Below are 22,674 nucleotides of genomic sequence, written 5' to 3' on the forward strand. Positions count from 1 at the left end.
ACAGAAGAGATGCCGTGTGCCTGGTTATAGCAAAAATGCTAATTTCCACCCACAGTCCCCGACAGGTTAAATTTGTACTTACAAAAGTTCATATAAACATGACATCTCTCATTTTGATCACATAATCATTATAACAAGGTGCACACAGCCAAATGACGCATTTTACTAAACGTATTTTGCACTAATAATAGCATCAACATTATTTTTCTTACATTCAGATGTTTAAACTAAATAGAAGTGTGTCTGAAGTGTGTCTGCAAATCCCACCACAGCCACCATCTGCCAGCTAATTTACATCATATATCGAGTTACATTAATTTTGCATACAGCCTGAACTGCTATTCCAGATGCTTTGTGGAGTTAATATAGCTGGTGTTTTCATAAATGTGTTCCACTTGAAAGCCCTTTCTTTAGCTCATTTGGGTCATAACTTTATGTCTGGTGTACTATTGTTTATGTGAGTTCATCAAAAGGGCATGTTTTAGGCTAACAAGAAAACCAACAAAGTCCTGTATACACACAATAGAGAAGACAACTCTGAAATGACCATGCAGCCCTAGACACTGTGGCACTTGTACATTACATCATGGCAACCCCAAACTTCTATTATTCATTCCGGGATAGCAACGTGGTTAGCTATCTGTGTTGCCAAAGCAAAAGGAAAGTCCAAAAATATTTCTTGGCAGCGTTCAAGAACTGACAAAAGACTCCATGATCCTGAGAGGTTGAACAAACAGTACTGGAAGATTCAAAGCCAATTAAACAATTCATCCAGAGTTTGAGAAACTAATTCAATAAACTACTTTCCCCTTTGAAAGCAACGCGCCAACAGTTAAAGAGGTAAAGATTCTAAAGTTCACCACCCTCCACTCTTATTCAGGCAAGTTGCAGCTGAATATCAAACAAACAAACTACACATCACAGGATATAACTGTGCCATGCGTTTTCTTCTGTTTAGTGGTGGCCAACCGCAATGTCTTGTCTGCAAAAGAAAAAAAAAAGTCTTCAAATACATTGATCTCACAGTGAAAAGCCAGTGGGAAATCTGTGCTCAATTTAACTCTAAATTGTTCACATCAGTCTTGAATAACTTGATTTATACTCTCCCTATTCTCTTAAAGTGATCACTAGTTGGGTGAAAGCTGCCAAGATTGGGCGAAAATTGCAAACAGGTTACTGCTGCTGCAAGCAAAGGATTTATGATTTTCAGCAATCCCCTGGGTGGTCCATGTGTCGGCAAATGCATACTTTGCTCACTCATGCGTGAGGCAACAACCTAAAACGACCACTGTCAATGAAGCAGGGCTAAGTCTGAATGAACAAAACAAAACTAAAACATACTTAGACCCAATAGTCAAGCGAGCTGCAAAAACCTGTAATTAGAATAATAACTCACGCTGGATTCCGGGAATCGGCAAATCAACTTTTTTATAAAATCCAAACAATTAAAATTTATGGATTTAGTCAAAGGTGTTGGAAATTATGTTTCGTGTCATGAACAGAAGCCTCCCCACAAGCCATCAATCCTTCTGCAGTTTAAGAAGAGGACGTTATAATTTAAGAGGTTTGCTTCGGTTTGAAAACTCGTGCCAAACAAAGATGCGCTTCAGTTGTTGGAATGACCTTAGTGATAAACTAATATAAATCCACTGTCAAAATAAAAATAATAAAATAAAAACAGTGAAATGGGATATCATTAATTCATATTAATTATGTGATTATGTATAATAAGGCTCATTTTGCTAGTTTATGAATATATAATGAATTTGTCAAATTGAGCATCACATAATAGTTATTTTGTTATAGAATGCAAAAAGTTTAGTTATGATGTTGTTTAGTTTCTCGTCAAACCCTTCTTTGGTTGTAATTATTTGAATCTTGTGTGGAGGGTGATTCTTTGCATGTGAGCGGCAAAAATATCACATTTCATTCATTCATTCATTCATTCATTCATTCATTCATTCATTCATTCAACTAGAAAGGCAGAGCTGTGCAAAGGTTGTCTCCTCGCTCTCCTCCTCTCATGTGTCTGGTTAGCACCTGGACACAGAGGAGGATGTTTTTGGACAGAGGCCTGCCTTTCTCAGCATGGCTTCAAGAGAAAATAAACTCCACGTCTGACCTCAAGCGCCAGTTGCAAGCTCTCTCTTCCCCTTTTGACACAATGTTCTCCTCCATAAGCATAAGCATCACGCCTGGGTGGCCGTGCAGGAAAAGGCCAAGTCACAGCGAAACGGAAACGCTCAATGGAAAATGAACTCGTCTTATTCGGCCACAGTTTACAAACCGAGCTACTGTCTTCTACTTTTGACATCTTCGTGCTAGCTGTGTCAGGTATGAAGGCAATGCAGCAGAGATGGTTTGTACTTCAAGTAAAGCACCCCGATATCCTTGTGGGTAAGACTTCTGCACATGTGTCAGCATTGTGGTTCCAGCTCTCACAATTTGCCAATGTCTCTTCCTGCTTGTCACCCCAATTCACCCTGTTCTGCCTTATCCAATACAGCCTAGGGACAAAAAATCCATAAGAAGACCTAAAAAACTCCACTTGAGGAAGAGTTGCTGTAAAATAATATTGCATTGGAATAGGATAATTAATTCCAGGGAAGAAATAAGAGTCAACTGTCCCAGTAAACCCAGTCCATTTACTTTCTGCAACCTCATAGGATGGCCGTACATTTCTAAATATTACAAAGACAGGACAGCATTTGCTCCTCTCCACTGCAAATCCCCCAAACTTGTAAACCATGTGAAAATAGCTAAGACCAATGTAATAGTTCAAAAGTGGAAAACAGGGGCAGTGCTTCAGAGAGAGAGATCGCACTTGATGCCTTTTTATAACAGGCCGACGCCTCTTGCTTGCAGCGGGACAGTTATTATCAATCCCCCCTGTTGCTACATAATTGTATGCATAGGTTGTCTTTGACATGGGCGACGGGGGCACTTGGAAGGAGACAGGTATCCCAGTTAGCATGGCATCATGTAAATCAATGGATCAACACAACAATGAAAGTTTGTTGTGTGAATTGTTTCTTTCTCTTTCTCTCTACCAATTCCCAATTCTTGTAAAGCTTGTGAGATGCTGATGAGGCTCCCAAGCATGGTAAGAAAAAGACCACAATTTGGAAAAAAAAAAGGAAAATTCTCTCTTGATTGTTATGATCTGTGACTCAGACTAACATCATTGGTGGTTTACATTGTGAATGTCACCGAACTTGTCTCTTACTATTTATTTAACAATCATTTCAAGTGGGCTTTTAAGAACCAATGCAAGGGTAAAACACCAGATTTTGATGTGGGCTCTTCTTTTGTAGCAGTCAAAGCGCATGGCATGTGATTTTTCAACCACGCCGTAAAGCTCCAGTGTTAGTACACAACCGTGACATGTTTCACTCGGCAATTGACCTCTTTGTATACAACACGTACGTCTCCAGCCATAGACATAACAAGCTGTGATCAAATGTAACATGCGTGCACAGCCGTAGTTCCTTGTCTTTGTCGTGTTTGAACTCGCCATCTCAGATCTAATCAACTTCATATTTCTTTTACGAGAGCAGTTAAAGTGTGCGACGGGCCCCCCACCTTTTCAAAGCTGTCAGGGTGTTTGATGTTGTGGGGAAATCTCATGTGGAGTTGAGGACATTTGGTTCCGGGTGTTCCACTTGAGATTGTACCCAACTCTCCCTAGCAACAATAAACCTCTTTTTTTTTTTTTTTTTAATGACTGGCGATCCAAGCATTAAAATGGGAATCCAAATCCTCAGTGCCCCATATTGCTAAGAGGGTTACATCATATTATTGGTTTGGAATGATTTGGATCCATTTTCCATTTGTCTGGTGGATCTTTTGGCACAAATGACAGAGCCAGAAAGCGTGATTTGTTCCAGCAGAAATACATTTGTTTCGCTTTCTTGGCTTTCCTGTCACAAGCATTGTACCTTCACAATCATTATCCCTGAACCAATATCTAAATACCTAAATCTAGGTAAAAAGAAGAAGAAGAAAAAGAAAAAAAAGCTTGGACCCATTTCCTCAATCATGTGGCTGTGTGGTCCAGGAGCCACCCACTTCTGCGCTGTATATCTGACTTTGACATCTTGAAACTAAACATTTCCTTCCACGAGTTGTAATCTAGACACAAAACCGGGCTTAGCTCTGTAATTTACACCATCTATAGGTTAAAGGGGCTCTGTACGTTAAAGGGGGGGGTGGGCAGGCGAGGAGAGGGGAGTGCGGCCTAATTTACTTTTAGTGGAATCTGAGTCAGAGGAGTGTGCGCAGAGGCGTGTTCTAGTGAAAAGCTTGGCTGCGCTCCCACACTCCACAAAGCTCTGTGTATTAGTTCACATACATGTACTAGAGTCTATAATATCCTGTCGCAGCAAATTGTCCAGAAACGTAAGATAAAATAGTAAAACAGTGTAACATGCCTCGTCAATAGGGCATGATATTGAAAAGATTTAGTTTTTTGGTTTCTTTTTGAAAGACACTAGGTAAAAACAAACAAAGCTGCAACACTCGGTGGAAGGCGTGGCCACACTGACACCACACTGGTTTATTGCTTATGTCAGTGTGGCCACGCCTGGGAAGAACAACATCCCAATAAGAGACGCATCATGCACGTCGGGAAACGCCTCTGACGAAGACGGAACTAGTTCCTTGTCCGTCGAAACGCGTAAGGTATTTGAACAGCTTTGTTTGTTTTTACCTAGTGTCTTTCAAAAAGAAACCAAAAAACTACAATTTGTTACTCAAGAAGACATAATGATTGTAATAAAAGAATGATATTGAAAAATATGTATTATTGACAAGCATAGCAATTGCGATTAGATTTACAATTTTACATTTTTAAATAAATATTCACTTCAAACAACACATTTTAAATAACTTCAGAACAGTAGCATTAACGTTTGAAATATTAACTTGTAGATTAAAGAAGAACTAAGTAACTTGTTTACCTTAATAAATCCTTTTCGTAGTCCCTCTGGGGGTAACACAAGTGTTGATGGGATGAATGGGGGGTCTTTCAACCCCCCCTGGTGTCTCTGGCCAGAAAACCACAATTGCAACTTAATACACACTAATGGAATCATGAAGAAGAAGCTAACAGGCTAACGGGCAAAGCTAACTGCAGGCTAGCGCCACTTTAGCAGTATTTACAACCAAGTTTGAGTGAAAAAAATTCTCTCCATTGTGTAATTGGATGTACAATATCCCTCTCTCCCTTTGTCTTTTTTGTCAGCGTAGTATTTACTCTCACGGACAATTAATGAGTAAAAAAACGTAACATGCTACGACACCTGCAGTGGCGCTAATGGCCTCTAGGGGCACGAGTTACTTAGTTCTACTTAGTTATTTACTATTTACTTCCACAAAGACCTCAACACACAGAGACACCAACTTAGTTCCCATGACTTGAACCCTTTGACTGTAAACTAACTGAAGCTCGTTCATGCTCGCCCTTATTTAGAATAGAGTGAAAATAAAAATAAAAAAGGAAAAATGTAGGTCAATGTGCTAAGAGAAACACGAGTAAGAATGACAAGCCCGTGTTCAATAATGACTGAAGAGGGGCAAAAAAATGTCAGTGGAAAGTCCGTAGGAGCCACTTTCCACAGCCAAACCCCATGAATATGACTTTGCCTAGCCAGAGATATACAGTGAGATGCTTTTTGTCATTACACTTATTTTCTTTTTGTCTCTTTTTTTCACACGTCAGCAAATGCAAAATATTGTTTTCCAAAAACTAATAATTACTATTGGCAGGTTTGGCTCAACATTACTTATTAACTTGTCTCGTAACGTCTTCATTGTGACTTGTTTGCATTCCCAGAAAATCCTGACCTCACCTTATGTTCAAAACAGAAGCGGCTAAGCACCCTTAAAACTGCAGCCATGGTCTATAAACACCCATGAGGGTTTTATTCTTGTATTTGCAGAAACCTCCCAGAGATCTTCCACAAAACAATCACTCACAGCGGCCAACCCAAAACAAAAGGGACAGGCAGGCTTGTACAAACTCGGCACACCGCTACTTGTAGTTTCACTTCACAATCTGTGGTCTGCTTGGCCACATTGCTGCTTTGATTTTTACGAATCTTATTAGACCGACTGCTCGTCAAAGTCTGGAAAATTGCACAGTGTAAACAATCGTTCAAGGTTCACCAAGTTGCACAAATCCTGACTCTTCACTGCACCGCACAATGCTGTACCCAATCCGCTTTATTTCACCATTTACTCTTTCATTGGCAAAGACATTTTTATTCTGCAGGCAAGCTCGACGACCTCATGCAAGAAATATGCTAACCTTGATTCACTTCCTGCTAACGCGCCGGCCAAGAGGAACAGAAATATTGGGGTCTTTTAAATGCAAGGGTTCTAAAAATGCCGGAAATGGAAATTGTACCGCTGATTGTGAAATGCAGAAACCATCAAGTCGACTCAAACGTGATATTTTCAAGAATGGCTCATGCAGTCCCCATTGCTTTTCAGATAAATGGAAAACGGTTATGATTTGTACAGTGATGAATGCCAAGACAAATTGCTTCTAGTTTTTCCCCCCTTCCAATGAAACCTTTGTGATTCACACATACCACATCAAAGAAACACTCAGTTTTGCCTCTAACATATGAAGGAAAGCACGGCAAACTAAATCAAAGCAATCGTTTAAAACAATAAAAGAAGAATCAAAGTCCAGGAGGCAGTGATGGTGCGCTCCGAGCTGCTCTTGTGTGGTCTCCCTCTCTCTCCCCCTCTCCTCGCTCTCCACTTTTTCCTATTTTGTGACTGGAAGCCCATCCCTCCCTCTCCGAGTACTACTACTACTACACACACCCAGTGGGGCTTTAAAAAGGCAGGGCCTGAAGGTCTAGGCAGCAGCAGACAAACGCTCACAGCAGTTCATCCTTACAGGTGGGGACGTAGCAATGGAACCAAGGGCCCCCATTCTCTGGCTCATCCTTGGGGGCCTCATAGTGCGGGCTGAGGATTGGGTTACAGAGCACGACCAAGGTGAGGGGACAGCGCGGCTATCATTGTGCATGCTGGATATTAACAGCACTTTGTGAGGAGAACAAATGGACATGGGGGGGGGGGCTATATTTGATCAAACTTTGACAGAGTAGTGGCTAGAAGTTTTAACTTAAGTTTTAACATAAGTAGTGAGCAGCAACTTTAGTTCTAAAAAAGTAATGCACATTTCATTTCTTATAACGTTTGTGGTTACAATCTAGTGTCCACTTCGTGTCAATTCAATGCCTGGATAAAAGAAGAGAGTGGTTACTAGGGGCAAAGAAAATTCAATGCATAGAAAAACTAGTAATAATATCTGTTTGTAGGGTCTGTTGCAGGCAAACTTTTCATGAACTTCATTCAACAGCTCTGCTCTACCACTAGAAACAAAGTTGATTTTGCCGGACTGAAATTGGTGGATTGTTTAAAGGGCTTTGCATCATCTGAGGAAGAAAAGCCCTCTCGATGTAAACCATGGAAAACATGGAGAAATGTCAAATCCCACAATTACATGGATAAGAGCAAAACAAAGACAAGCGATAACTAGTTGCTCAACCATCTGATTAGTTTATTCTCTTATCTTTTATCAAATAAAAAGAAGACAAAGGCATGGGAGTCATTCTGTAACTGAAGTGGGGGCAATTCATTTCTAATCAAATGGAAACAGACTGTTACATTGACCTGAGACAAAGGGGATTATACTCTCACAAGTTATCTTAGAACACTGACATATGATTATATTTGAGACATCTTAGGATGGAACAATCTAAGATGGAGCAACTGTTTATTCTTATATCCACTATGTTAATATAAGGTTTGGATCTTAGACCTTTAAACAATGTTTAAAAGTCAGTGCACTTCTCTGCTCTTTCTTTTGTTCTCATTTTAATTTTCTACGTCCATAAACGAATGAGAAAATGATGTTTCAAAGCTGTGTGATAGACAGCACAGGCTCATGCTTCGTTATGCATGAAGGTCAATATTGCCCTCTCGTGATTTACCGCATCACATTGAATTGAATGATTCATTACATTTTTGTAAAAAATATACACGCATTACTGCATGTTCATTGGAAGGACAGGGGTAGGTCGAGATATGTTTAATGAACTTCATCAACTCCTTTTGAGAAAACTGTGTGTATTATTTTCGTGTTTTAAATATTTGCTCCTTTTAATATGCTGCTCAAATAAACAAATTAACTGAACAAACATTTACACAACCTTCTTGACTTGGAGGTTTCCAGCATGTCTAACTCAAACACTGCATAATTTTTGTCCAAGCATCCATCTAAAAAAAACTGTTTTCTTTATCTTGGAAAAGAGGGATATGAATATGAGAAGGACCCTGGTTACTGGGATGCTCAGGCCCGTGACACACTGGATGCAGCGCTGAAACTCCGCCCACTGAACCACCGAGCCAAAAACATCATCCTGTTCCTGGGAGACGGTAGGGCTGTCATTGTCATCATGTTATTGAAGCACTAAGTGTAGACAGGGACAGAGGTGACAATTACCGCACTTGTAATTACTATGATTTTACATATCGCCCAAATGATCAGTTTCTATGATGTCTTCTTGAGAGTCAAAGCAAAATATGTAACTTATATTCAGCAACTGTGCAGCTAAACAGCCATTATACACTTGATTGGTGGCCCTTTAGCACATCTAATAATACCCAACTCTGACTCCACTCATAGATGTAATGTAAATAATCCACCCGCAGGAAGAATTAACAAAATAAATCTTGGGACACGCACATACTGTGAATGGTCGCCTGTAGTCCGGGGTACATCGCGTAATAATGTTGCATGAAAATGTGTTTTCTTACAAAACCATAAACCGTCCAATTATGGGTTCAGTTGAAGCTAATGGCCTCTGACTTTGTTTGCACAGAGATTTACATGATCTTTTTCTCTCTGTGACAGACATTAGGAGAGGTTATTTAAAGAAAAACACTGTCTTTGGTGTCTTAGCTGAGAAAGATGCCAAAAATGCCTCTGAACTTGCAAGTCATTATTTTCCATTCCCTGTTTTACTATAATCCACTAATCCAAACCTGTCAATCATTACAGGGATGGGGGTTTCCACTGTGTCAGCGGCCAGGATCCTGCGAGGACAGATGGAAGGGAGGTCTGGAGAGGAGACAGTTCTCTCTATGGACACGTTCCCGTATGTGGCCCTGTCCAAGGTAATGGCACCAGACTGCTGACCTTTACAAACCAGCAATTATCTCCAGGCTATAAATGTGACGTCAAAATATTACGTCATCATTTCATACTCAGATACTGATTTTGAGACAAAGCAGTAACGCAAACTACTGTTTTCCAGCTGTCAGTACAATGCAGTGCTGAAACTCTAAATACTGCACTCTATAGTCATCCTGTTCAAAAATACACACATCCTAGATTTAGCAAAGACTGATGCAGTTCATTTACAAATCAGGGCAACTTTAAATGGTGTCTCTATGGTGACATGTACAATGAGAGGACAGAGATCTTGCCTCAGCCTTTTGCATTGTTTGTACCCCGAACAGCGGCTAAGTGCTGCACTTGTGCTGCACTTAACAGGGTTCAAACTCACAACCTTTGGATCTCAAAGGAGCTTTGTATACCACACACAGTGACTTATTGACTGCACCACAGAGAAGACACTCATGTACTATCTCAAAAAGTGAACTTGCAGTGGGAATGGCATGTTTTTAGTGGTGCTTGATATACAGGTAGGGTATATAGAATCTTGTTTAAATATTTTATAAACATGCTCTGTCTAAGTCCCCAGCAAGTAAATAAGCTGCATTTACCAACAAACATGAATTTATTCACAAATTAGTTTGTTTTTACATTTTTTTGTTTTGGTTCTTTGGTTCTTGAGTTTGGTTCACTCACACACTTATCCAGTAAGAAAGCTCGCAGCAGAGTCCCACACTTTGGGTTGGCTGATTCTATGACTAAAACCAGCATTTGATAAATCTGAAAATATGGTAAGACAACCAAGCTTACCTTTATGCTACACATACTACCTGCTACTACTGACCTTTAATTGCTGGTATTACAAGACTAAAATTGTTCCTGGTTGCTGTTGCTGTATTACTGTATACCATTATATACATATTAAAATGCTGTGAGAGATGAGAACACAAGAGGAGCTTTTCACACTCCTATGCCAACAGAAACTGTACATTTTCAGCATTTAAAAAAAAATCCTCTGTTCTGTTGATTATTTTAGACCTACAGTGTGGACAAACAGGTAGCAGACAGTGCCAGCACGGCCACGGCATATCACTGTGGAGTCAAGGCCAACGCTAAGACTGTGGGACTAAGCGCGATGGCTGTGGCCTATGAGTGCAACACCACCTTTGGCAACGAGGTCTACTCCGTGCTGAGACGTGCTAAAGCTAAAGGTAACACCTGCCGGAATAAAACACACTCTTGCTGCAATAGAACTTTTAATGGAAAGATTCAGCGAGTTCAAATTGGACTTATCTTAACCTTATCACAAATGTACAATCTCTATGAGCATTTCAAATGAGAAATAAAACAATCAGATGATAGGCTACTTTAGAGATTGCAGGGCAATGTCCAGAATACAATTTCATATTGATTACTGTCCACCTGACATATTGTTACATTGTTGTCAAATGGAAAAATAATATTGAATAATCTATAATTATTGTATTCATAAAAATAATTCTCACAAAAAGTACAAATAGATTTCATATAGAACAGGGTTCTAAAACCTTTCACATCAAGTACCATCTCATAAGTCATTTGTACGTCCAAATACCACCAGGTCAAAATAAAGATCAAATCAGGACTAAACTGCGTCTAAAAAGGGTTTGGACCTAAACTGGACTAAATTATATCCAGTAAACCAGAAAATGCATGTATAAATAAATACATTATTAAAAGCATAAATGAAACAATTTGTAGTTAAAAAACAAAAAACCCACAAGTACCACCAATGGAACAGATATCACAGTTTGAGAACCACCGAGTTAGAACTTTCAGAACACTTTGCGGAGCTGAAGGGAGGGGAATCTTATTTGTACAGCGCATTTCACATGACACAAGTCACTCAAAATGCTTCACAAAGAGTAAGGGGATTTTATTCATTCACAGGTCAATGATAATGGTAAGCTACATATGTAGCCACAGCTGGCTTGAGGTAGACTGACAGAAACGTGGCTGCACACATCTGAGCCAACGGACCCCCAGACCACAACCATTCACTTACACACTAACCAGGTACTAACCAGTCCCAACCTCAGCTTCTGAGATCTGACAGCATCAGGCATGACAAAGGCAGAATGGCTTGATCTGAGTAAAAGAAGATTCATTTCGAATGTGTTCTTGACAATAGGGCTGCACAATTAATCACAAATTAATCCCTGAAGTCTCAATCTGAATGGTTCCAATAAGCTCATCGCACAGACTGCAGTTATTCAGTGAGTACAATGTTTTGAACATTGCCTGCTACACCTGCAAACTAAACCTTTACGAATCAGTTCTGAACCAGTTCAGGAGTTATTTCAGTACAGCGATCCATATTTCAGTCTACTCTTGAAGGTAAATACTCCTGGATGTCGTTGAAATTTGTGTGGCACAAACTGTAGTTGAACAAATCAGAGTGAAAGAGGAATTGATGGGTAATGCTGCATCTACTGCCAAGAACTTTAAGCCTGTAAGCGTTATAAAAAAAGAAAGGTAACACTTTATTTTACACTACCCTTGATACATTGTACCTGCCACATTTAGTTCAATTTAAAGTTCTATGTAACAATGTGTAATAACTTACCCTAACCTTAAGCCCTAACCCGAGGGTCTTATGTCTTATTACATTATGTACCTCCAAAGTACAAATCCAAATTATTTAATTGTGTATGTACTACATCAGTACAAGTTATTACATAATTGTTATGGAGCAGATTACATAGTACTAAATTTAGTTTGGTACAATGTAAGAAGGTAGTGTAAAATAAAGTGTAACCTTTAACGGTCTATGGTGTAACCATAAATAAGAACATCTGTACAATAACAAAATAACACTATGTCCACTATTGTCCAGGTAAATCAGTGGGTATAGTGACCACCACTCGTGTGCAGCATGCCTCCCCTGCAGCCGCCTACGCCCACTCTGTGAGCCGCAGCTGGTACAGTGACTCTGACCTTCCCTCCAGCGCACGCCAACAGGGCTGTGTGGACATCGCCACTCAACTGGTCACAAATGTGGACATTGATGTATGTGGAAAAGCAACTAATTTAAATATACTGCACAGTTTACAATGTTCTACCGATGTACGATAAAAGATGGGCCATATTGATAATGGTTGCTTTATTTAATAATTAATGAAAAAGAAAGATGTTGATATGAAATCGTAATTATTCAGCACATAAGATTTAATAACAATAAAGCACTAGTGCATATGTGCATTGGTGATACAATCTGACTTTGTCGTAGGTTGATGTTTGTACTATGTATGCCTTAGCAGATAAGGGTGCATCGATTTTGAACTCTTATCATGAGCATGATTTGCTTAGGGTTAGGGTTAGGGTAGTAAAACTGCATGTGTTTTCCAACGCAGGTGATTTTGGGTGGAGGCCGGATGTACATGACACCCAAAGGCACACCAGACCCTGAGTACCCCACGTCCAACTCGCGCAAAGGCGATCGCAAAGACAAGAAGAACCTTATTGATGAGTGGCTACACGCTAAACCAGTACGATTCAGTACGATACAGTATGTTCACTTATCATAAAATAATACTAATGCTATTCTGTTGTTTTATTCACTCGTAAAGAACAAGAGGTCAAGCTACGTGTGGCACAGAAAAGACTTTGATGAAATTGACACGAGGACGACTGACCGACTCATGGGTGTGTAGTCCGTTTAGCTGTAATAGATGAGAAACATTGCACTGTAGCTGATTTGCCCCAGTGTGTTAGATTAGGATCTTATCTTAATAACGAAACCTTCACTGTTTTAAATCTGTTTACACTACGGTTGACTTTCATCTTTATAGCTGTCAAGTAGTTACGCCACCATATACTGTAGGTTATGGCTGGGTCACTATATTGTTGGCCTCAAAACTGATTTTATGTAGCTCAATAGATTGGGAAAAGTGCCGATTTGAGCATTGTTTACATGTTTCTTACAACATTCTCAGGTCTGTTTGAGCCAAAAGACATGAGATTTGAGGTTTTCCGCAACAACACCCGTGACCCTTCCATTGTCGAGATGACCGAGAAAGCCATTCAAATCCTTAGCAAAAACCCTAAAGGATACTTCCTATTTGTTGAAGATAAGTGCCATAATCTTCTAAACAACAATGTTCCCAAAATGTTATTTCTAAATGACCTTGTCTTCTATACACGAGGGAGAATTGACCACGGGCACCATGACGGCATCGCCAAGCTGGCCCTGACAGAAGCCGTGGTGTTTGATGAAGCCATAAACAGAGCTGCTGAGCTGACCAGAGAATCGGACACACTCACTGTCGTCACAGCTGACCACTCCCACGTCTTCACCTTTGGAGGCAACACTCCTCGAGGGAACCCAATCTTCGGTATGCCTGGGCACTCACACTGCCTGGTGTATTAGCCACACCTGCATATAAAATAGAATGAAAAGATCAGTGCATGAATTGGCAACAAGAGTGAGACAGGATTGAAACAAAATGGTCAGAAACTAGATATCAATTCGACACAACCATCTTGTTATGTGGGGGAAACTAGCTTGACTTTTTTGGGATAACATTAAAACAGTTACTTAAATATCTAGTAACTGCGGGGGGTGGCCTCGAGTAGTGGAAGACCACAGTACGAGTGACTTTATTAGGTACAAAGTGTAACTAATAAAACGACCAGCAGGTGTTGTTTGCAGGTCACAATGTGATATACGGCAGGTCATTTAGGTAATAGCTTGATCATTGTGGGAAACTGGAGTAGGAAGAAAACATTGTGAAACCAATAATACATAGATTATAACTACAGTCACTATTATTTGTGCAATGGCCAAAGAGTAGTATATAGTTAAAAGGGTTTGGGGGTAGAAGTGCTCTGAATACCTTCAACTTTTAATTCAATCTTTTTTTCTTCGTCATCTTACATTATTTTTTAGTGTTGTTGACTTTAAATACTTCCTCTTATTTCCCTCTCAAATATTGTGTAACAGGTCTGGCACCGAAGAAAGCTGATGACAAAATGCCTTTCACCAGTATCCTGTACGCCAATGGCCCGGGCTACGTCCATATAAACGGAACCAGAGAGAACATTACAATGGTGGATTACTGTAAGTACAAAGAAATGAGATGCAGATGTGTGTGGGAATGTGGGTATAACCCACGTCTATGTTATTCTCTCAACCATTGATAGACATTTACAACACTTGTGTCCAAAATTACACTAAAACAATTTCCTGACGCTTCTACATGGACTTCTCCTTCCTCCTCTTGTTCTGCACCATTCGGATTAGTCATAGCATGAGCTGGTTTGCTTACACGTGGAAATCCTGCCGTGCCGGATAAATTACCATCTAAAACCCCAGAGTTTAGGCTTTTCGGGAAGTACTAACGTTAAATAGGAAGAAATGGGACAGGCAAAGGAAACATGCCATTTCTGGTCAGGTATTTGTTGTTCACACCTTAACTGTATCCATGGTTACGGTGTCGTCTGGTGAGGTGGAGCTTTCCATTCACTTTAATGGTTTGACCTCAAACATTAGGCTTTCCATAAACTGTAGAGCATACAGAACACATACATTAAACATAGTTTTCTTTTTCAAGAAGCTGAGAAAGAGTTAATTCAGTAAGTCAGTTCAACAAATTCTTTTCAAAATATTTTCATGGAATAGATTACAGAAAATTGTCTCATCTTAAAATCTAATTGATCTAATTGTCTTGACTGGAATAGATGGTATTTGCGCTTGCAAAAGGGAGTTCGAGAAGAGCTTTGTGATTCACTGTGTTCCAATTAAGTGTTCCAAGTGTTAATCATGATGACTAGGGTTGGGAAACGGCGGGAAATTCCCAGTAAATTTCTGGAAATCTTCTGAAAATTTTCAAGGGGAACATAAGCACATTCAATTTTGGGAAGTTCAATAAGCATTATATTTTTTCATTTTTTCATTGAGTACCCAATGAACAATGTGCATTTGCACATGTTGCACCCCAGACAAGAAGGAGGCTCATATTGTCATGTCAAACATGAGCCACAACTTTTCTAAGCCTAGATTCCGTTTAATACTCTTTCTATTAAGCGGAGGGACAAACACAGCAAGCACTGTCACTAAAAAAGAAACTGACCAATACTGTACAAGGAGTGGCTGGGGAACAGTGTCTGAGCACAGATCTGCAGTAAAGAGAACAGACCTAAAGAGGAAAGACTCTTAAAACAATATAGTACTGTATGCTCAAATATATAAACATGAGCATACGCACGATGACTACAAACAAGGACCAAGTCTATTCCATTTGCAAAAGTACTTCTGTAACACGATCCTCTTCAAACACTGGTGCTCAGACTGCAAAGATGATTTTCTTAGATACTTTTCCTCTCTCTGTGAAAGATATTTCAGTGTATAACTATCAGATCAGATTGTTATCCTCCATTAATTCCCATGGAACATTTCCGACTTTGAAAATTCCCTGAATTTTGCAACCCTAATTATGACGCGTTACTAAGTACAGTTTTTAGGTGACTGTGCATACAATTTATCATTAACATTAAAGAGAAACTTCACTCGGCTTCTGCTACACTATGTTTAAAACAATTTGAAAGCTTTACCTTGCCATTAGCAGAAATCCCTCAAAGCCGCCATCATGAACAAAGCAGTTATTTTCAAAGTATGGTGCTAGCCATGCAGCAGGTTGCTTCCTTGAATGCTTCTTCAATCAGTTAGTTTGCCAATGGAGTTTTACATGTCACACATAAATACCACAGTTAAGATTATTTTCTCATCATCTCATCTCATATGTTATGGCTGGGATATACAGTCGACAAAAACATTGTTGTTTTTTGAGAATGGCTTAAGAAGATTTTGATGAAACATGCACTTTGGTCCAATTTAATAATGTGCTATGTACTACATCATAAATGAGTAATGCTCCATATGAAAGGTGTCAGAAAACAGTGTGTGAAGATGATGACGTAAAAATACTAAGTCTGAATCATTAAGGATTGCACCTGAAGTCAATCCTGGCCTGTTGTGAGTGTATTTTTCCTTCTCTCCTCAGATGATGAGGAGTATATGCAGCAGGCTGCTGTGCCGCTGGATGCAGAGACTCATGGTGGTGAGGACGTGGCCATCTACGCCAAAGGCCCGATGGCTCACCTGTTCCATGGGGTGCAGGAGCAGAACTATGTGGCTCACGTCATGGCCTACGCTGCCTGCCTAGAGCCCTATAGGAACTGTCCTCCACACGGTCCTGGCCACAACTCTGCCAGCAGTGCAAAACCACAGCTGAGGGGACTATTAGCCACTGTCAGCCTGCTGTGGCTCTTTAGATGACACACGATGGACTAAAAACTCTTGCACTATGCATTTTCATAGACAGCTAGTGACATGCTGATCTAGGCAAACTGTACTGAATAGAGGCCGATACATCGGGCCGATATTTGGGGATTTTACAATATCGGCTATAGGCCAATCTAGCGTCAAAAAAAGCAGATATTTCTGGGACTGAAAATTATCGAGACTTCCCGTTTTTTGCATTGGAAAGAACAGGGCTTTAAAACGAGTCCTCCCACAACTCCCTAAGCCTCAGGGGAGGTGAGAAGCATTGCAATGAAAATCGGTTAGCTTCAAGTATGTTAAACACAAGTTTCACTAAACCTCCGTCAAAATGAGATGCTGCATGTCATTTTTGATATGCAGAATCTGGAGAATTCAATCACTGAGTTAGTTTTAACCTCCTCTATTGTATTTTTGATCACCGCGCAAAATGCCGCGGTAAGTTACAATATGCTAATGCTAACGACAACTAATCAAAGCTGGTACAGAATCTATGATTGGATCACCTAAAGTAATCAAATAAAATTGGCCAGTGCTGGAGCGTCCAAGTGTTTGTTTTTACAGGATTATAGACCAGACTTTTGGAAAAATCGGCCAAAAACATCGGCCGGGCATATTGGCATCGGCCAATTAACATCCCAAAATATTGGCATCGGCCTTAGAAAAACCCATATCGGTCGGCCTCTAGTGCTGAATGCATTTCCTGTTCTTATTATGTATCGGTGGAGCATTTTTATTCACAGGGAGCAATTGCTACCAAGTCTTTTTATTGTAAATAATAACAATGCTTGAGTGCTCCCTTTGAAGACCTAAGGAACGCTTATAGAACTTTTCTAGGACATGCAATGTTTTCAGAAGTTAAAACAAGCAGCTTGGAAGTTTGAAAGATATAATGACCTCAATTTCTCCAGATAGTTTGAGATTGTTCAGATCTGTTACGATCTTTCTTGGCCTATTTGGTGTTTTTACTTGAATATGTATTTTTGGAAAATAAATGTATATTGTTTTAATAAAATGTAAATCTGGTATAAATACTTTTTTGCTCTATTTTGACGTTTATATAAAAGTTTATGTTTTTGACACTTACAGGTTACTTAATCCAATAGGACCGTGAACCCTTGCTCTGACCTTAAGTCTTGGGTTCCTCGGTCACACCCTTTAGTAAGTGTTGTGTATGTAACCTTTCTCCATCTCACGTTGAGGAACTGTTCCAACTGCCCTTTACCCTCAACCTGCTGCTATAAAGTGTTGGCAACAGCGGCATTCGTTTCAAACGGTTTTAAATCACATGTCGTCAACATGGCTTACAAACCGGCATTCATTTTGATTGGATTACTGACATTTACTCAGGTGGAATGGGGCATGTGCTATTCAGGTAAGTACCTCTGTGTAATTTCAAAAGACATAGATAAAGTACATGATTATACAACTAACAACTCAGGCGTATTCATTAATCTAGTCTCCTCTTACAAAGGGATTTCTGCTTTTTCAATGATGACAGATTAGAGTCCCTCAAAAAGAATGGGACAAAATGCATGACAAAGCACAATTAACGTATTTTGTATTAAATTCCAAGAGTATATTTTATATTTCTCTTACAGAGGAGGAACTGCATGCAAGCTACTGGAACAATAAGGCGAGACAGGCCCTCCACACCGCTCTCAACGTTCAGCCTAATCTACACAAGGCCAAAAATGTCATCCTCTTCCTGGGAGATGGTGAGTGTCTGACTGTCCTCACATCGGACAACACAAATCAGCTGTATATAGAAGGAGGGGTGTAGACAAGGCTATATTACATGATTCCACAAGGCGTTCTCATTTTAAATCACAGATAACAGACATCTTGAGTTATTCATATTTACTTACAAACATTTTAAAAACATGCTCCCCAATAGCCATTTGTGTCCTGTAGTGTCCTGACTAATAAAGGCTATGGACAAAGAACATTAGGAAAAAAAGAAACATGATATTAACCTTAATCCGGGAAAGCTGACGGAAGAACTCCTTCAAAGCAAAGTATCATTTTGCTTTTATGGTTGCTAATGTGAGCTCCCAATAGCCTACAAACTACTGATAACTCACACACTTATCTATATTTGGGATTGATCAGTAACAGATAACCACCTCATCAGAACTACACCAGAAAAGATAATTGGAGCCATAAGTAGTCATAAATCCAAGAGGAGATAAGAAGTGCTTGAAGTAAACATTGACAGTATGTGCAGGTGTATAAATATAACCCTAACCCCAACCCTAACCCTAACCCATATAAAATATTACTGTTGTAGCAAGAAGATAAATGCTTGTGTTATGATTACTTATAAAAACGGTTTTAAACTGATCTCATTATATAGAAAATACACTACTCAATCATCTTTCACTCTTCATTTTTTAGTGAGGTCCCCTGCAGCATAACGGCACTGTTGTTCTCAATATTATCTAACATTCAGGTGCATGTCCACCTGTGTGCAGGAATGGGTGTACCCACAGTGACCGCAGCCAGGATTCTCAAAGGACAGCTGGCTGGGCATTCAGGGGAAGAGACCAGTTTAGTCATGGATACATTCCCTCACCTTGCCCTGTCTAAGGTAATTATGTCTATATCCACTGAACTCACAGTCTGAATATGACTTGTTTTTAGGGCTTAATCAAACTTTTTGGTCAACAGCCACTGGGTCTAGTGTCTAGGCACAATAGAGCTTGGGCTTATTAGGATTAAGTTGCAATGCCTACTGTAGTTGGGCCATAGCAAGTTCATTTATAGTGTGTGCCATTCATAGTGTATGACCAGAACCAGGAATAAGTGCATTTTTTTCTTCATCCTTTTGAGGTTGTTATTAAACAGCGTGCTTTGCACTTTTATTCATCATTAACATCCTCTCTACACCCATACCATGTTTTTTTTAATGGGAATTAAACATTTTGTCCGGAGTAAAAGAGAAAGTCAGAGTGACGTGGCTTTGTAAGTCACGCGCTTGTGTTGTGACAGAGAGGAGAGAGAGAAAGAATGCAATTACACGTGACAAATGCTGACAGCGATTTTGCAGCCCTGTTTGAGGATGTAACGGGACACTTTAAGCTCGGGCAGAGAGTCTAAACTCTTCAAGGGAGTTAATGTGTTGTAGAAAAAGGTGATATAGAGCAGCATAGCATGTTTGAGTGGGCTACAATCACCCGCCACCATGTCAAGTTAGAGAGATGACTTTACCCACCACTGCATAAATATCCATTTAAGAAAGATTTAAAACAAATGTGATGGTGTCTTTGGGATAGACATATAATGTAGACCAGCAGATGCCTGACAGCGCCGGCACAGCCACAGCATACCTGTGTGGTGTGAAGGCCAACTATGGGACCCTGGGTGTCACTGCTGCAACCCCAAGATACAACTGCAGTGCTTCCTATGGCAATGAAGTAACATCTATTCTACATCGCTCCAAGCAAGCTGGTAAGTATCATAACCCGAGTCTGTGAGTGTCGACATGCAAATAGTAAAACATATTTAGATTAGACTGTCTATCTTATCTGCAGTTCAGCACTTTTACAGACTATGACACAGGTAAGTCTGTTAATGATGTCCTCACTGCTTTGTGCTTTAGGGAAATCAGTGGGAATAGTTACCACCACTCGCGTCCAGCACGCTTCTCCAGGAGCATCCTATGCTCACTCTGCGAATCGAGGCTGGTACTCGGACTCCGACCTGACCGAAGAAGCACTTGAAAATGGCTGTCGAGATATATCCTACCAGTTGGTGCACAACACAGAAATAAATGTACTTAGTCAATACATAAAAAACAAACCACATGTGCTTACGATACATATAAATTATACATTTTGTTTATGGCAGGTAATCCTTGGTGGAGGACGTCAGTATATGTTTCCCAGAAATGTACAAGACCCCGAGTATAAGTCAGAGACAGGAAATAGAAATGATGGACAGAATCTTGTTGACGAGTGGATGAAAAATAAAAAGGTAAAGGAGCAATATAAGAGCAATAAAGAAATAAAATATGACTAATGCCCATTTTGCAACCCTACAGAGGTCTAAATATGTTTGGAACAAAGCACAGTTTGATAATGTTAATCCTAAAAACACAGACTTCCTGATAGGTAAGCGCAATATGAGTACATTCAGTACATTCACACATCACGTAAAAGTCAGCACAGGTTAGTAACAACCTAAAGCAGTGGTTCTCAAATGGTGGTTCAGAAGTCAAAAGTGGATTACAGGACCATCGTCAGTCCTGGACCCTAAATGTCAAAACTGTTAATAAATCATTTATGATATTTTTTGACAGTCAGTGTTATCATTAATGTCTGAATAAACAGAAATCTGAGCGAATATACTGTGTAAGACAAACTGATAAGTTTTTCAAAGTTGAGATTCTATTTATAATTGGGTCATGACTTGTCATAATAACTTGAATGTGGGTCCCATTGAAAACCACTGGCCTAAGGTGTTCTACATTATTTGTGTGCTAATAGGTTTGTTTGAGCCTAAAGACTGTCGATATGAGTTGGATCGCGATCCGTCCTTGGACCCGTCACTTAGTGAGATGGTGGACAAGGCTATCAAGATTCTATCCAAGAACCCCAAAGGATTTTTTCTTTTTGTAGAAGATAAGTGTCACTATCATTTGCGCCTTCATGCTATAACAGGGGTGTCCAAACTTTTTTCATGGGTGGCCGCATACTGAATCGTACACAGGGTGAAGGGCCATAGATCGGTGGTTAGTGCCGCAAAACCTTTGACTAGCAGAGGTTTAAATTGCGCCCCACACCTTTATTTCTGCTCAAAACCTTCATGCCAGCTCTGTCTCACAGTACAAGGTTAGTTGTTTGGTTAGAATTGTGTAGAATTATTACATTTCAGATAAAAAGGACTATCTCTGATGATGTGTCCCGATTCAGCAAGAAGGCAGAGGGCCACCAAAAATTGGTCTGAGGTCCGCATTTGGCCCCCGGGCCGCACTTTGGACACCCCTGTGCTATAACATGTTTCTTGATCTTCATTAGATTACACTGACTGTGTCTAAATAAAATAACGATGTGTGTTGTTATAAGGGGTAGAATTGATCATGCTCACCATGCAGGAAGGGCCAAACGATCGCTCTACGAGACAATTGAGTTTGACAAAGCTATTGGCCGAGCAGCTGAACTCACCAGTGAGCTGGACACCCTGACTGTAGTCACTGCTGATCACTCCCATGTATTCGCCTTTGGAGGAGGGTCTGCCAGAGGGAATCCAGTACTAGGTAGACCTTTAAAATAGTAAATCATTTAGTAAATGTAAACACACACAACTAAATACATTTGTTTCATGAAACAGGAGTGTCTCGCTCATTAGCAGAGGACAACAAGCGCTTCACTATGGCCGTGTATGGAAACGGACCAGGGTATCAAATTATAAATGGAACTCGTCCAGATGTAAATGCAAGCGTTTCAAGTAAGTGCATGCGACAATGAAAAAGACAGCTAAACAATACCCCCCTCTTGTGGTAAATCCTGGTATTGTATAGACAAGGTACAACCTTTTCAGAAAATAATGTGACAACTTCTTGCCCTATTTTCCCCCAGGCGATAACGACTATCGACAACAGGCCACCGTACCTCTGGACTCAGAGACCCACGGCATTGACGACGTAGCCATCTATGCTAAAGGCCCTATGTCCCATCTTTTTCATGGAGTCCAAGAGCAGAATTACATTGCACATGTCATGGCCTATGCCGCCTGTGTAGAGCCCTATGAAGAATGCAAACTGCCAGAACCGAACCATGCAACATCCATTCACTCCAGTCTGGTACTTGTAATAACGGGTGTTTTGTTTTATCTCGGCACTTTTTGAGCCTCAAAATAACATTATGTATTATCTAATTGAAATTTTACAAGAAACAATTAAAGAAAAAAAAAAAGAAAAAAGTGTCCACACAATCCCTACAGTGCAGTCAGTGTTGCCACAGTTTTTCATAGATGTACTTTTGGTCTATTTTATGCAAGTGTAATGGTATTGTAACTTAATAAAAAGCTATCAGTAAAATTAATGTTGTATATATCCTTTTTTTTTACATTTCTCAACTCGCCCGGGCACGTTAATTTCACATAGGCAATGCTTACACTGCTAATAACCTTTCATCAAAGAGATTGTTACGAAGAC

The 22,674-nt window shown here is 39.9% G+C and overlaps 2 protein-coding genes across 3 annotated transcripts; both read left to right on the forward strand.

The window, feature by feature from the left end:
• The first annotated feature begins 6,864 nt into the window (after positions 1-6,864).
• On the forward strand, positions 6,865-16,629 carry alpi.1 (alkaline phosphatase, intestinal, tandem duplicate 1). Of its 2 annotated transcripts, XM_079575290.1 has the most exons (11): positions 6,865-7,011; positions 8,332-8,457; positions 9,083-9,198; positions 10,236-10,410; positions 12,075-12,247; positions 12,592-12,726; positions 12,808-12,883; positions 13,174-13,308; positions 13,381-13,572; positions 14,181-14,297; positions 16,240-16,629. In XM_079575290.1, the coding sequence occupies exons 1-11, from the start codon at positions 6,927-6,929 to the stop codon at positions 16,512-16,514; spliced, it is 1,605 nt and encodes a 534-aa protein (XP_079431416.1). In that variant the 5' UTR covers positions 6,865-6,926; the 3' UTR covers positions 16,515-16,629. The 2 variants fall into 2 exon arrangements, with proteins under 2 accessions (XP_079431416.1, XP_079431417.1); XM_079575291.1 differs by lacking the exon at positions 8,332-8,457.
• Positions 16,630-17,816: 1,187 nt separating this feature from the next.
• LOC306976450 (alkaline phosphatase-like) lies at positions 17,817-22,365 on the forward strand (the record flags this gene model as incomplete). Its single annotated transcript, XM_079574379.1, has 11 exons — positions 17,817-17,892; positions 18,119-18,235; positions 18,992-19,107; positions 19,793-19,967; positions 20,119-20,291; positions 20,367-20,492; positions 20,560-20,629; positions 21,005-21,143; positions 21,584-21,774; positions 21,849-21,965; positions 22,097-22,365. The coding sequence occupies 11 exons, from the start codon at positions 17,817-17,819 to the stop codon at positions 22,363-22,365; spliced, it is 1,569 nt and encodes a 522-aa protein (XP_079430505.1).
• Positions 22,366-22,674: the final 309 nt, after the last annotated feature.

Source organism: Gobius niger (genome assembly GCF_951799975.1).
Source record: "Gobius niger genome assembly, chromosome: 17".
NCBI classification, from domain to species: Eukaryota; Metazoa; Chordata; class Actinopteri; order Gobiiformes; family Gobiidae; genus Gobius; species Gobius niger.